This window comes from Telopea speciosissima, chromosome 9 (assembly GCF_018873765.1).
Source record: "Telopea speciosissima isolate NSW1024214 ecotype Mountain lineage chromosome 9, Tspe_v1, whole genome shotgun sequence".
Classification (NCBI taxonomy): Eukaryota; Viridiplantae; Streptophyta; class Magnoliopsida; order Proteales; family Proteaceae; genus Telopea; species Telopea speciosissima.
Window position 1 is genome coordinate 48,748,067 of NC_057924.1, and position 14,515 is coordinate 48,762,581.

The window sequence follows — 14,515 nt, forward strand, 5'->3', positions numbered from 1 at the left end:
GGGGGGAGAGAAACAAAAGGGGAAGTTCATTTAGCTAACACATCCTCAAACAGAGGAGGCGGTCGGCTGGAGGGAGGAGAGGGGTAGATCCCAGGAGACAACAATATGCCTGTTCCTTGGGGTATCAATACAAGGGGAAGAAGTTCACGGTTTGGCGAGTCTTCTCCAACTGCCTTCCAACGCAGTCTTTTCACCGGCATCGACACATCTTGATCTCCCCTTCTTGCGATCTTTGTTGGAATGGGGTTGAAGATTCAAACCATCTCTTTTTTGAGTGCCCTTTCTCCCAATCCATTTGGAAAGGCATTCTTGCCAAATGCTGGCCAAGGTCCCGCAAGATTCTCCCCTTTGATAGAGAATGGCTTTGGGTTGATATGACCTTTGGAGGATCTTCTCTCTGTGATGTGGTCGGCAGGTTGGCTTTTTGTGCCACGATCAACCATATTTGGATGGAGTGTAATTTATGGAAATGGACTACCAAATCTCGCTCTATAAGCCAGATTTGGAACTCCATTTCCTTTGAAATTACTTCCAAACTCAGTTCGGTTGCCCCCTCCTCTTGTAAGGGCACCCCAAGGAACAGGCTCATTGTTGTCTCCTGGGGTCTCCCTTCTATCTCCCTCCTAGCTGTGGGCTCTTCTGTTTGAGTCCTTTGGCTTTTGTTCTTTGTTTGTTCTCCTTTCCCTCCTATTTGAGGGCTGTAGTTCCTTTTTCTTTAGTAATGAAATTTTTATTCACCTAAAAAAATACAAGGGGAAGTTACATTTGTGAGCTTTCCTTTGATGTTGAAGGAGATGGAGTCCCAAATCTGGCCAGCAGGGGAAGTTCATTTAGCAATTAATGAACTTGCTAAAGTCCCTCATTGAAGCAGTCAGTTGTCTTGAGGTACTCTTCTTCCCAAACCTACGGAGAGGGGGGATCCATGTGTTGGTATCTCAACCTCATAATCAAGATCAATGCTGATCCTACTTGGAATTTTCATTGATTGTGGAGTAACTCCTCTATCTCCCTGAGCATAATGTTCGGAAAAGATCTCTTGCAACTCAGGCCACCATGGAAGACAATTCTTTTGAAATTTGGACCGAATTGGGTTTGCCTGTATATTTAAAACCAATGTTTTATACACAGATTTATCAAAATTAAGGAATTAAGGCACATAATAGCTGAAATGAATGTTTTACCTTTACAGCCAGATCCCAAACGGAATCTTCTGCAGTAGAAGTCCTGGTATTTGAGTCCCAACCGAATCCTGTTGTCTCCAGTAGGCGCTTGAAGCTATCATAATCACCTCGTAATTTGTACATCTTATTACGGAGTTGTTCCTTATTAAAAAGATGTTGAAAAGCAGCTTCTAGTCCAGTTTTTATGTTATTGCAACCAACTTTAGTGAATGTTGAGTTAGTCTTTTGACCATTCCTCACATTATCAACCATTAGATTAATGAATTTCTATAACCCAGATACATTCCAAATAATAGTGGTTAGAGTAGGGTTTGAGCTAGATGCCATTTGATAACCTACCTGTAAGCAATTGGAACAGATGCTTAATAAATTATAAAGTCTGCAAAGCTTTACGGACTTGATTAGCTCAAAAGACACGTGAATGTCAAAAGCAAACAATCAAAAGACATTTCAACAGAATGTGGCAAGGATAGTTTCTGCCATCTAAACCAATTCCAAAAGGACACTCAATATTACATGATTGTATCCCTCATAACAGTGACACTCCATACAATGTTACACAAGTAGCAAAGGGAAAGAACTCTTTGATACAACCAAAACCCACAAGAGTATAGTTTTAGTTCAAATTTAGGTATAAATATTGCCAAGCATAATGGAGCAATCAAGAGTAGCCATGTATTTTTCTACAAAGTTGATACTCGGCTAAGACAGATCTATCTTAACTTTTGGCATCTGGAGTACCAATGCAGCACAAACAACAGTTGTGATTTCAGTTTAGATTACCATCATTCAATGAAGCGTACTATATTCACGGCAATGAAGCATACCCTTTTCTTTTGCATAATCATATTCAGAAACTGAGGTCGAGTGGTTTAAGAGAATATGATTTTCTGCTGGTAAAAGATCTCAGGAATCTGAGATAAAAACTGTGGTGCAGCAGAACAGTCCTATTAGTACTAAGAGAACAGGGCAGAGTTGAGATATCTTAGAATATAGTTAATTAAATTCAAATTCCTGACAGGGAACCATGGGAATATTATTGCAGAAGAATAACCACAAAATTTCAGATCAAAGTGACTTGAATTGAGAGAAGTACAATGTACGTAATCTAGAAGAAAATTAGCTGGAAAACAGGGGAACCACAGGTGGTTGTAGATTGAAGGACTGACCTGAGAATTGATAGAATAGCCAGCAATCCCAGCAAAAGCCTTTACTTTTTTATAGCTTCAACAATTGGTTTAGCCTCCTCAACTCCTTTTTCCTGCAGGAATATAAAGCTATTGCATTTTAAAACTTATAGCATGAGGGTATAGTTAAAGATATTGATAAATATGATTTAACAAGCATAACGATATCCACATTGTCCAGCACAAAATGTAACAAGGAAGGAAAGTACAGAGCTTCCAAGTAAATCATCGATGTACATAACCTTAATGTGCTGATAAACTGTTGAAGACTTGAACTTGAGCTTAAACAAATGAAAAACTGCAATTTCACTAATTATATCAGATATCTGGAAGCTTAATACATGTGGATGACAACCTCATTGAACCTGATAGTTCAATAAGTGTATAGCCTTCGATTTGGCCGAGGTAAGCTAGTGAGCCAAGTGGTCATCATAGTATTTTCCTTCCAGATGTCTTGTTATATTTATCTTAAAACAACTCACAGAATATAACTACGAAAGAAATGCACTTAACAATCATCCAAAACTGTGGAGGAGCAGCTTTGTTATTTGTCTAGATTGAATAGGGTCACAACCAAAACTGCCTTCTTTCCATTAATTATAGACATATCAAACAATAATCTTCCATGGACAGAATAATAGAAGCTCAAACTCGACCCAAATTTAAAACTTTTTTGTGGAGAGAGGAGAGTGCGAGAGCTTAGGAGGGAAATATGAAGAGGAAGAATTGAATCACATAGAAAAAGGGATAAAAAAAACCAAACGAGCAAAGGATGGGGAAAAATCGAATTGTACCTTTCTTCAAGATATTGGTTGTTCCTGCAGCTGCAATTTGAAAACTCTTCAGATTTCGGAGATCTCTTCAGCCAAGCTCTTCTTTAGGGAGAGAGGGATCGAATGGGAGGTTGAGAAAGTCGCCCTTCAACCCGATGCAGTAGCATTCTCTTTAATCCAATGCAGGGCAAAAACCGCAGGTGAAATTAGGGCATTTCCGTTTCTGTGTTAGATTCAAACCCCTTTAGTTTTGAACTTCATTTTCTTTAGATTTCAAGTCCCTTTAATGCTTTTGTGATAGTTTTCTGCGATTAGGGCAAAAAATGAAAGGGAAAATTAGAAGAAGAAGACAAGGGGAAGAAGAAGGGCTTCAGCTGAGAGAGAAGAGATTCAGATAAGAATCAAATACCTTCTAGATGGGTTTCTGCTACCAATCTTCTCGGATTTGCAGGCTTTCATTCAACGTTGACGATTGAGGTTGAAGAGAAGAGCTGAGGGCAAGAGCTTGGTCGATTGGAAGTATCGGGCACAATTATGACATATTTCCGTCAAGTTGTTCCAATAAACGGAAAAACAAGTATGACATGGTTCTTCAAATCTGTTTCCGGGCCCATAAATAATAATTTCTGTTTCAAGAAACTTGTGAAAGACAACACTTTTATCAAATAGTTTTTAGGGTGTTTTTCCGTTTCTTAGAACAGAAAAACACAAAAACATGTTTCTTGGAGTGTTATCAAACGGTACTAAAATCATAAGAAACAACCTGAGCAATGGGGTGAATAGTGCAAGTAATGTAGTCTTAGATAGGAATAACTCCCACTAGAAACCAGTAGATCAGGATCTCTAACAATGCTGGCCGATTGGAGTAGGAAGGGGTAATATAGGGTAAAACTAGGGTAATGTAGTCCTAGAATAGGAGATAATCCTACTAGGAACCAGGGGAATAGGGTTATGTAATAGGGTTGGCCGAATGGGCAGATTTGGTTAATTAGGGCAAAAGTTAGGGTTAGGGTTAGGGTTTCGAACTAGGGTTTATTTGGTAAAGATGTGCAGGTTTTTAGGAGTCTAATGGTGTAGGTTTGGATGGATTTGGATGAAATTGGAAATCTAGGGTTTCGGGTAGGAGGCCTTATGAAAATGGACTGTTTGTAAAATCTAGGGTTTAGGAGCAGATTTTAGGAAAGGGGCTTATAGGGTTTTAATATGCAGGTTTAGGGGATCCTAATGGTGTAAAGAGATTAGGGTTTGAAGGGGTTGTAAAATTCTGCTGTTGGGGGCAGAATCGGTTGCAGGTTTTAGGGTTTAATGGAGTGTGGGAATGGAGGGGTTAGAAGAAGAAATTGGGTGTCAAACTTACTGGAGATTCCACTGGCAGCAGCTTGAACAGATGTGAAGGATAGAGCCACCTTCGAATTGAAGAAGATCCTCCTAGCCGTCACGGTGTAAGGAGTCAATCGGATTCCACCAGTCCCTTTCCACCTTGATAGAACCACAAGGATGCACACTCACAAGGAGCAACACTCAACAGAGCAGGGCAGCAGCGATGGCAGCAAACAAAAGCTTTTCATTAATCAAATTTGTGTGCAATGCTGGCCTCCCTTACAAACTTATATAGAAGACTCAAAAATATACTTAGACACTAAAAAGGAATGGCCTAATCCTATCCCTAACCTATTAGGTAATTTAAATTGACTAGGAAACTAAAATACTAAAGGAAATAGACTCAAAACATGGCTGGACTTATAGAGTCCTAATCCAGCCCAACTTACATCACATGACCACTTAACCAAGTCACATGATCACTTAAATTGAACCAATTGGATGCAACCAATTTGAATCGGTTCAATTAGAAAACATAAAAATAAACTAAGTATTGGGCTAATCCCGTATGCAACCTATGAACCCTTAGTTTAGGCTCATTAAAGTGGCCTAATACATAGAAAACCCTTGGGAACAAAGGCCCAACATGTATATAACCCAACCCTAGGCCTATTTCTAAAGAAATAAGCCAATATCTATGATGAACCTGCATCATAGGGTTAGGGTGAGGTAATTACAAATTACAATAAGGTTTATATGGTTTTGTTGGGCAGGTCTAGGGGGTTATTATCATATAAAACTAACAGGGTTTGAATGGGTTTGAAAATTCTGCAGAATTAGGGTTAGGGTTATAGAAATTAGAAAAACACTTGAATTTAGGGTTTGTAGTTGGAGATTGGAGTAAGGCTTTTGGTCGAATGTTAGGGACAGGGAGGAGGATGTTTGATTGTAATTTGAAGGTTTTCTGATGGCTGAATTGGGTTTTACAGAAATTAGGTGATGCAGAATGATCACCAAATAGGGCTTATTTCTTTAGAAATAGGCCTAGGGTTGGGTTATATCCATGTTAGGCCTTTGTTCCCAAGGGTTTTTTATGTAATAGGCCACTTTAATGAGCCTAAACTAGGAGTACTTAGGTTGCATACGGGATTAGCCCAATACTTAGTTATTTTTATGTTTTTAGATTGAACCGGTTTAGATTTGGTTGCATCCAATTGGTTCAATGGGTCTAATTTAAGTGAAATGTTCCTATTGGCTAATAGGTTCTTATATCCTATTGGCTAGTATGGAATCTTCACTTAAGTTAATTGTTCTAAGTTAGATTCTTTTATTTTTAAGTTAGTAGGGGTAGTTAAGTCATTACACTGTTTTAAGTAATTAATTAGACTTAAACCTCTCCCTTCCACGTTTTTCTGAAGGACAGGTATTTAATTTGTAGTAGAAATTGGCCTATGGCCTTATTATAAATATAAGAGATCGTGGGAGGCTCCCCCACAATTGAAATTTGAATTAAAAGACTGTTTTCTGCTGCTGGCTGACTGCTGTTGCTGCTCCTTGCTCTTCAAGAGTGTTTGCATCCTTGTGGGTACATCAAGGTGGAAAGGTGGGTGGAATCCTGCGACTCCTTACGCCGTGACGGCTGGGAGGGTCTCTCTTCGAAGGTGATTTCATCCTTCATCCCTTAACTTGCTGCCGGTGGAATCCTATAGTAAGTTGAGTTTTAAATTTCTGTTTTTAGTTTCCTCTCCTCCCCCATTCGTTCCCTCTTGTTTTTCTATTTGAATTTCCAAAACCCTAGATCATCTAGGCATTATCCAGCCATCATCCTACCTCTGTTTTACACCAAAATCAGAGCACAGCCTTCCCATACCATCTCCCCCACTCGACCAGACTTGCTGCCCGTTCTGTCCAGCCAAACCCTAAAATCCCTCTTATCCTTTAAACCCTAAAAAACCCTAATTTTCTGCTGGGACATATTCAGCCATCAGAAAACCTCCCTGCTGCAGCCGAACCTTCCCCCTAGTCCCTCTAACACTCGACCTTAAGCCCTGCCCCTGAATCCTACTGTAAACCCTAGTTTTGGCTATTTTCCTAATTTTAAAAACCCGAAACCCTAACCCTAAATCTGCAGAATTTTGAAACCTAACCAAATCCAGATATTTTTATACCATAATGACCCTCTAAACCTGCAGATTAAAACCCTATAAACCCCATTCCCAAATTCCCATCCTAAACCCTAATTTTGCCCTAAAACAGCCCCTAATCAGCCCTAAACAGCAGGCTTGACCAAAGCTTGATTCCAATTGGCTCCTAGTAGGATTATCACCTATTCTAGGACTACATTATTAGGGTTTTGAGGTTTTGTGGGAGATGGCAGAACTTAGGGTTGTGATGGAAGGATGGGACTCAAAGCTGGATCGAGTGGAGGGGATGTAACGAGGGGGCTGTAGTTTGATTTTGATGGTAATCTAATGAGGGAACAGGTTTGGACAGAATTAAGACTAGCTAGGGTTTATGGAATTCAAATAGAAATAAAAGGGGATCGGTTGGGGGGAAGGCTATAGAGGGTTAGGAGAAGATGAATGGGGATGGGGCTTCAAACTTACTTGCAGTTACAGCAGGTCTTCAATGGAGGCAGCAGCTATGTTGTAGAAGGATAAACCCATCTTCCAGCTGAAGAAGATCCTCCCAGCTGTCACGGCGTAAGGAATCAATTGGATTCCACCATTCCCTTTCCACCTTGATGTCCACAAGGATGCACACACTCACAAGGGAGCAAGGGGCAGCAGCAATGGCAGCCAACGAATTCTTTTTTCAAACTTTAAAACTTGTGGGAGAGCCTCCCACGATTTAGACTTTTATAATTAAAGGCTAATGCCAAATCCTAGTACAATCTAACCTCTCCCTTGATAAATCATGGAAGGGAAGGAGTATAATTCAAAAGCTAGCAATTAAAACTGTAAAATGTCCTAACTACCCCTACTAACTTAAGTTTTAAAAAAAACTTAGCTAAATAACTTAAATTGACCCAATTGAACCAATTGGATGCAACCAATTTAAACCGGTTCAATTTAACTAATAGAAAATAAACTAAGTATGGAATGGAAATACTAGAATGTAAACCTAAGCCATGGCTCCCTAACTAAGCCCTAATGTCAAGACTTCTTCTTCTTCTTCTTCTTCCTACTTGGTGCTGCAGTAGCAAGACCGAGTACCTTTGCAGACAGCAATAGGTAAATCAGGTGTGGGATTAACCAAAGATTCAATGACAGGAGAGGGAGTAGAATCACCTTTGTTGAATGGAACTAGAGCAAGACCTGGATCAGGTTCAAGAGGCGGCCATTGACTAGGTAGAGTACGTGTGATGGTCACTCTAGGCTGCTTCTGCCGTTTTCCAACTTAGGCACGCATCTCTGGTTTAGGCCGAGTAGTGTCCTGTGGAACAATCCCCCCCGTCTTTGAGTATCTGGAACTAGTAGTGGCGGCACATCAAGAGGCGATTCATCTTCTAGAGAAATAGAAGACTCCCCCTGAAGAGGGTCGCAGAGTAGTAAGCCACAGACTCACGAAAGATCACATCCATTGTTACCAAAGTACAAAAACTCGGGTCTCGGTACCAACTCGGTCCTTGGAAAAACCGAGTCGAGTCGAGATCTCGCCGAGTTGGTGCATTTTTTTTTCCGACTCGAATCCTCAACTCGGTGGGTTTTAGACCTAGTTTGGGTCTAAAACTTGGTATTCAGCCTATTTTAGGCCATTTAAATACAATGGCACTATCAGATTTTGCAAAAACAAAGTCCAAATATGAGTTTCAATTCGGACCATAAGTTGGTAGGCGATGACGTACTAAAGTACCCTACTCTACACATAATTTAGTAATAGAAAGCAAGCAAAACATTCAATTAATAGCTAAGTAACTTAAATAAGATTTAGAAATGTTAAAGTGATACATCAAACTGTTTAACAGTGTTACAACTATCATCACATAAAATGACTTTGAATCAAGTATTCAGTCCCTGCTAGTGTCACATAGTCTTCCCATGACATCGTGTTGCTGTAATGTTGCATATAGTGCTCCACAGCAAGCATATAAGAGTTCTGTCGAGTTAGATAAGTAAATACATAGTAGATGGGTCATTTCCATGGGTTAACCCGAGATCCGAGATCTTGCCGAGATCTCGCAGAGATATGTCAAGTTAGGTAAGTAAATACATAGTAGATGGGTCATTTCCATGGGCCAACCCGAGATCCGAGATTTCGCCAAGATCTCGCCGAGATCTTGTATTATTTTGTATCGCATCTCATCTCGTCTTGGTTTCTCAAAAAACCGAGAAACTCGCCGATCTCGACAAGATCTCGTGAGTTCTCGAACTATGATTGTCACAAACCAATGGTGAGTAGGAGGATTATAACACTTGTGTTTCTTCTGAGTGGTAGAGTAACACAAAAAAATGCAGCGGAGGCCATGGGGATCAAGTTTACCATGGGAATGATGATCAAGAGCATAGCAGATGCAGCCAAAGACCTTAGCAGGTATGGGAAATGTAGAAGATCCTTGGAGAACGTCAAGAGGAGAAAAGGACGCCGGGAGAGACCAAGAGGGAGGGAGGTGGTGGTGCTAGGCGGAAGGGTTGGTAGTGGCGGTAATGGGGAGAAACTGAGAAGGAAAGAGAGATGGAAGGGAGTCAATCAGGGTTGTGGATCCTGACACCATGTTGAGATTGGGAAAAATATGACTTGTGTCTTATACGACACAGGCCTTCTTTATTTATAGTATGGAGAAGAACAATCTAGAATAGGGTACAAGACAGTTTTAGCCCTATTAGACAATTCTACCCCTGTACCCATTTACAACAATATGAAATAGGATGATGTGTTTCCAGAATGAACAAGATACAAGTCAACTCAAACTCCTAATTATATTAAATCCAAAACAGAAAATCTTTTTAATTTTGTACCTTCAAAAATTCGCTGTTTGTATTGTCCAACTTCGTATCTTTCCTACATGAACCGTCTATCTCAGTGAGTGAACTAGGTTTTGGTATTCCTTCTTGAGCTTCTATTTCTTCCTTTAAAGGAGATCCGGGAAAAGATCGACTAGGAAGACGTGTTTCCAGAATGAACAAGATACATGTCAACTCAAACTCCTAATTAAATCCAAAACAGTAATCTTTTTTAGTTTTGTACCTTCAAACATTCCCTGCTTATATATGTTTTCTCTTTTTCTTGTTCTTAGCTGTTTGTATTGGATTTACTGTGATTCTAATATTCACAAGCCAGTAAGATCTTCTTCTTTTTCTTCTTTACGTTCTGCCTTTGCCAATTATTTTTGCCCTGCATCAATGGTTATGTTGTCTTAAGCATTAAGGTTATTGGTTGGTCCTTGGTGATTAGTTTATCATTCATGGCCATTTTTTGTATAGACGTATATCGCCCTGTACTAAACTTACGGACAGTTGAGTTTTTTTTTTTTTAATGTAAAGAAACGGAGTAAGATGCTGTAAAAATGTTTTGCATGACCTGAATTCTTTCCCCTATTTTTCTGTATCTATATTCTATTACTTGTCTAATTATGGGGGCTATTCTTTGCCTTTTGCTTCTTCTCTTTCTTGTGTTTTATTTGGCATCTGATATGCAATTTTTGTCTACGTAGAATTTGATGCGCTTACTGGAAGCAAGATCTCTTCAATGGATATTGGTGCACCTGTTGTTCGTATGTTGTATAGTCCTATCAGTAGCCATGCTGTTATTGCTATTCTTGAGGTAGTATCTAATTCGATTTTTTGCATGAACTTTTAGGTATGTCTAATTTGTAGCTTGTGAACTGGTTTTCTAAATGTTTTTTGTTTGAAATATTTGAAATTTTGTATAATGGTTAGGATTTATTATAGCTTCCATGAACTACAACTCCGGGTGTTTACCAGGTGTAAATAATAGAAGAAGAGAAAAGAGAAGAAAGAGAATAGAGTCTTTTGTGTAACCTTTGGGGGTTTCAACTTAGTGTTGAAGCTCCCATTCAATTCAATATATTAACTAAAGAGCACCAAGGACATAACTGGGAATAAAGAAATAAGAAACAAAAATTAAATGCCTAAACTACCCCTCACCTATCTCGGTATTAGTAATACCGAGATTCACAAGTCTCTATTCACACTCTCCTTCAAGCTGGAGCATAGACGTTAATCATGCCCAACTTGTTACAAATATAATCCACTCTCGCAGTCCCCAACGACTTTGTGAACACATCTGCAAGTTGCTCTCCTGTACGAACATGACGAGGAGAAATAAGTCATTGTTGCAGCTTCTCTCGAACAAAGTGGCAATCTACTTCGATGTGTTTCGTTCTTTCATGAAACACAAGATTTAAAGCAATATGGACAACAACTTGATTATCACACCACATCTGCATAGGCGAATTGTCTGAAAATCCAAGCGCAGCCAATAACTGTTTCACCCACATCAGCTCACAATTATGTGCCATGGCTCGATATTCTGACTCTGCACTGGATCGAGCCACAACTGTCCGTTTCCTGCTCTTCCACGACACAAGGTTCCCTCCGACAAATGTGCAATAACCTGTGTTGACCTCCTGTCAACCGGAGATCCAGTAATGCAAAAGTCGACCTCGAACCAGGGAAACCAGTGGGAGATCGATTGTAGCCAGGATCAACACGATAAGGAACAAATTAAATAAATAAAACTCTCTTTTTTTATTGTTGTTTTCTATTAAATATGAATGGAGAACATAAAGGATAAGAAGAAAGGAGAAGAAGATAAAGAAGAGAAGATAGAAGAGAAGGGGGGGGGGTAGGGGAATGGCTCTCTCAGCCTGGGTCTTTCACCCACAGCTATCTCAGCTGTTGAAACGTAGAATTTCTCCCATAACCTATGGTAAGCTTGGCCACAAAATTCTACTATTCTCCAAATCTGATTCAAGTACAACTGATGGGACCTATTTATAGCTTGGCCTAAGCTTCACAAAATAGAAACCAAACGAAAATAGAAACTAAATCTAACTAAAAAGAAACAAAGTACTGAAATAGAAACTTAACAAAATAGAGACTTCTAAATAAAAGCTAAGCAACTAAAATAGAAACTCTAACTTTGACAAGGTTTCAAAAATAGAAACTATAAAATATTCTAAAAAATAGAAACTAGATGCTTGTCAAAAAAGGAAGCTAACTTGGTCTTCAATCTTCTAGAAGCTGTCCCATCGATCCTGGAGTGTCTTGCTGTCCAAGGCTTCTAGAATAGAGGCACACATGATCTAAGCTGAGACTCACAACACTGTTCATGTGAACAGTAACTTTGTTTTTGAAATCTGTTTTTGTGCTGTTCTTTATGCTTTGATATGCATCACCCAGTCCAATCAACATCTGAAAAACCCTTAATCCGTCCATGGCCATGATCTGGCTAAAGTAGACCACGGCCAGGAACCTTCTTGAGGTAACGTAGGACATACATAATAGCTTTCCAGTGAGACGTCCGAGGAGCAGACAGAAATTGACTCACAACTCTAACAGGAAAGGCAATGTCAGATCGAGTCACAGTTAAATAATTTAATTTCCCAACAAGCCTCCAATGGTTCTCAGGATCATCCAAACATCACCATCATCAGCGATAAGCTTTAAATTGGGATCCATGGGAGTATCTAGAGGTTTAGAACCTAACATTCCTGTCTCTGAAAGAAGATCAATAACATACTTTCGCTGTGAAAGCGAAATTCCTTTCCTTGACTGAGCCACTTCCACACCTAAGAAGTACTTCAACCTTCCTAAATCTTTAGTCTGAAATTTCTGTTGTAAATACATCTTCAAGTTCTCAATACCTGAAGAATCATCTCCTGTAATAACAATATCAACCATATATACAGTAAGAAATATCCTTCTTGCATCAGAACATCGGAAAAATACTGAATAGTCACTACCACATCGTGTCAACCCAAACTCTAATACAACCTCAGTAAACTGATCAAACCACGCCCGAGGCGACTGTTTCAGCCCATGCAGAGGCTTCTTGAGCTTACACAACATCCCAGACTCACCCTGAGCAATAAACCTAAGAGGTTTCTCCATATAAACTTCCTCTTGGAGATCCCCATGCAGGAAAGCATTCTTAACATCCAACTGAAATAAGGGCCAATGGTGGGTAGTAGCACGAGAAATCAGAATACGAACATAAGTAAGCTTAGCCACATGAGAAAAAGTGTCCAAGTAATCAATGCCATACACCTGGGCATAGCCCTTGGCCACAAGTCTGGCCTTCAAACGTGCTAAAGAACCATCAAGATTAACCTTCATCACATAAACCGAATGACAACCAATAGCTGATTTACTTGAGGGTAACCCGGTACAAGATCCCATGTCTGATTTTCCTCCAACGCTGATAGTTCATCATTCATAGCAGCCCTTTAACCAAGAATAGATAATGCCTTTGCAATGGATTTTGGAATAGGATGATTTTCAACAGTAGTCAAACAAGAATTGAAACTAGAGGACAAACCAGATAGGACAACAACAACAACTCAGCCTTATCCCAACTAAATGGGTTCGACTACATGGATACTTTCAAAACAAAGTAGGGAAAACTGAGGTCCTCACAAAGGGAAAGGAAAGTAAGAGGAATGAAGAAAAAAAAAATGAAGAAATGAGATAAGAAAAGTGAGAAATGCAAAATGAAACATGAAAGTAAGAGGAAAGAGGGTAGCCCAGGAAATTGGGAAAATCTCAGCTACATGGTGTCAACAACATGGATCTTTGCCCTCCGCGCCTTATTCGAGTAGGGGCTCTGAAGCAATTGAACTACTGCATTACCGCGTCAAAGCATGCTAACGTAGCAAGAAAAGCCTTACCCAGGGTGGTCGCAATAGGCTCTATCTGAGCTCATACTTGGCACAAGACTTTGACTATGCATGTCATTCTTCACAACGCCACCTATGGTCATTTTAGGCTTTCCCCTAGCTATTTTATCTCCTTCAATCGGATCAAATCATTCCTCCTTACTGGGGCATCCCTAGGCCTCCATTGCACATGACCAAACCACCTCAGACGATATTCTCGGAGCTTGTCGCTGATTGGGGCAACTCCCACATTAGCCCTATTATGTTCGTTCCTCACTTTATCCTTCCTAATTTTGCCGCACATCCATCTTAACATCCTCATCTTTGCAACACACAATTTCTCTATATGATACTTCTTAACTGCCCAACATTCCGTCCCATACATCATAGCAGGTCGGACAACAGTCTTGTAGAATTTTCCTTTAAGCTTTAAAGGAATGTGTCAGTTACATAGTATTTCGGTCGCACCTCTCCACTTCATCCATCCCACTTTAATTATTTGTGAAACTTCATCATCCATGGCACCTTCTTTGTGTATGATAGACCCCATATATCTGACATAGTAACTTGGCGGTATCTCTCTCTTCTCATCCACCAAAACGATATCATCGGCGAAGAGCATACACCATGGTATCTCGTCTTGGATGTTCTTGGTTTATTCATCCATTGATCCTTGATGTAACCCAACCGTAATTGGGAATTTCTTGCCTTGGCCTCCGACAGATCTCATACTAGTCACTACACCCTCATACATATCTTTAATTACCTCTATACTTACTTAACACCCCTCTTTTTGCAAGAACATGCCGGATTAAATCTTTAGGGACTGTCATAGGCTTTCTCCAGGTCAATAAAGACCATATGGAGATCCTTCTTGCTAGCTCTACATCTTTCCATGAATCACCTCAGTAGGTAGATAGCTTCTGTCGTGGATCTACCTGGAATAAAACCAAATTGATCCTTTGAGATATGAGTCTCTCTTCTCAGACGGACTTCAATAATCTTCTCCCAAAGTTTCATAATATGACTCATTAGTTTTATGCTTCTTTAGTTATTGCAGCTCTTGACATCGCCCTTATTTTTGTAGACCGGAACTACAATGCTTCTCCTCCAATCATCTGGCATTTTCCTTGTGATCATAATCTTGTTAAATAACTTGGTTAACCAATCTACCCCACATATTCCTAGGGCCTTTTACACTTTTATTGGGGTCTC

The 14,515-nt window shown here is 39.8% G+C and overlaps 1 protein-coding gene across 1 annotated transcript in view; it reads left to right on the forward strand.

Moving 5' to 3' along the window:
• Positions 1-14,515, forward strand: part of LOC122639692 — a 105,001-nt gene that overhangs the window by 4,237 nt on the left and 86,249 nt on the right. The window contains exon 3 of the mRNA XM_043832594.1: positions 10,115-10,224. Within this exon, the coding sequence (XP_043688529.1) occupies positions 10,115-10,224 (110 nt within the window). The remainder of the gene's footprint in view (positions 1-10,114; positions 10,225-14,515) is intronic.